Here is a 1694-nt window from a genome sequence, read left to right as displayed (position 1 = left end):
ATATAGCTAAAGCTATTACTGCCAAAGGGATAGACTTGCTTTGTTGTGTAGAAACCCCTTCTAGTGTGATTTGTCAGTACTGCAGTGTGCAGTTTTTCACAATACTGTAAGTCCATTTTTGATTACGAAATCTTTAAGTTCACGGTTTTCACGAAGACGCTCTTCTCGTGAACTCACCTCCTCGCGAACCCATTCCGTACGTACCACCCCCCTCCCCCACACATCGTGCGTCGCAACTCTATTCACTATACTAACAACTTCTACATTACGTAGTACTAGTAAATGACAAGACTCAACGAATAACAGCAGACTTCATTTCAGAATCAAATAAACTTTATTCAATGAGCATATGGTTCACGGAATCATTATTTTGTTACTAGTACAAGTGCTAATTGCAAAGAATGGTAAAAGTTTACAAAGCCGACTATACAACATCAGTTTTAACAAGAACGCTAGTTTAGCGATAACATAGCAGCGAACAGCTGTAAACATGTGCAACATCGTACATACGGAATTTTACAACATACATCGGTGAAAAGTTGTCGTGTACAAGCGACGTTAAGCAGAATATTTACGGTACGGAAAATCGGCAAAAAATAGAACCAAGCGGGATAGCGTGGCGTGGGTCTTTGTCTATACCTCGAAAGATCAAACTACACGGGTTAAACGTTACTCACCAAAGCTACACGCAAAAAAATCATTTCACAAGATTTCCATACATCCCATGAAACTTTACGCTACATATACAACATTAACAGGTATTTATAGGGAAGAATTGCACGAAAATCTACCGCCGAGTACCCGCCAAGCCGATCGACAAATCACAAGAAATCCAACATGGCGGCCTTTGTTTACATAGCGCGTTGTCTAATGGTCTAAGTTTGCTTGATTTTTTTTACAACTTATTAAATCAACATGGTTTTGAATGTTCCCAACCAGCAAATTTATAGAAAAGTGCGCTAAAATTTCACAACTAATGATGATTTACGTGAGGAATTTACGTGTAGAAGTTGGCAAAATTTGCGAGTCGAAAGTTCAAACATGGCGGCGGCGGACCGGCGGCTGCTTTGTTTACTCACGCGCGCGGCTCAAGGCGGCTCTGATCCCATTGCCATCCCATCCCCTGGCGATGTCCACGTTGTTGGCGATGCCGTCCATTGCACCCAGGACCCCGAGTTTGCGTTAATGGGCAAGTGTCATGTCGAAGAAACCATGTTCTAACCGCGCGTCCCGAAAAAAAAGATTGATAATTTCCCGTACCGACTGTCGGTAAGTTTGCCGACAGAGACATATGTAACGCCTTGTTAAAAATACCGACTCGCGAAGTCATAGATCTCGTGAACTCCCAAATTGCTCCATCTCGTGAAATAAAGCATTCGTGAACATAACTGGACTTACAGTATTCTGTAAAGGTACAATGTAGTTCTGCTGTTGGATTGATGCCTTTATGTGATGATGTCAACCCTCAACTGTGAGGTTCACTTATTAACCTTGACCTTCCATCTCACCTGTCTTGCAGGAGTGGCAGATGACCTTGCCTACAGTGCTGACCTTGGCCCTGGAATCGCTCCATCCGTACCAAGTGTCATTCCCGACCTTCCCTCCATCGTGCCTGACGAGATGACACCCTCTGGTCCTGCCGGTGCACCCCCGGGCCCCCCTCCCCCCACAGATGCAGCCCCACCCCCTCCACC

At 44.5% G+C, this 1694-nt stretch overlaps 1 protein-coding gene across 1 annotated transcript in view; it reads left to right on the top strand.

Annotated features, from left to right (window-relative positions):
- LOC109477333 (WAS protein family homolog 1-like) overlaps positions 1-1694 on the top strand; it is a 6028-nt gene that overhangs the window by 3510 nt on the left and 824 nt on the right. Inside the window, 1 exon segment of the mRNA XM_019778527.1 lies at positions 1520-1694. This exon segment is cut by the window's right edge and continues 1 nt beyond it. Coding sequence (XP_019634086.1) covers positions 1520-1694 — 175 coding nt within the window.

Source organism: Branchiostoma belcheri, unplaced genomic scaffold (genome assembly GCF_001625305.1).
Source record: "Branchiostoma belcheri isolate BF01 breed outbred unplaced genomic scaffold, Haploidv18h27 scaffold4, whole genome shotgun sequence".
In the NCBI taxonomy this organism is placed as follows: domain Eukaryota; kingdom Metazoa; phylum Chordata; class Leptocardii; order Amphioxiformes; family Branchiostomatidae; genus Branchiostoma; species Branchiostoma belcheri.
This window is presented reverse-complemented; position numbering and strand designations above follow the sequence as displayed.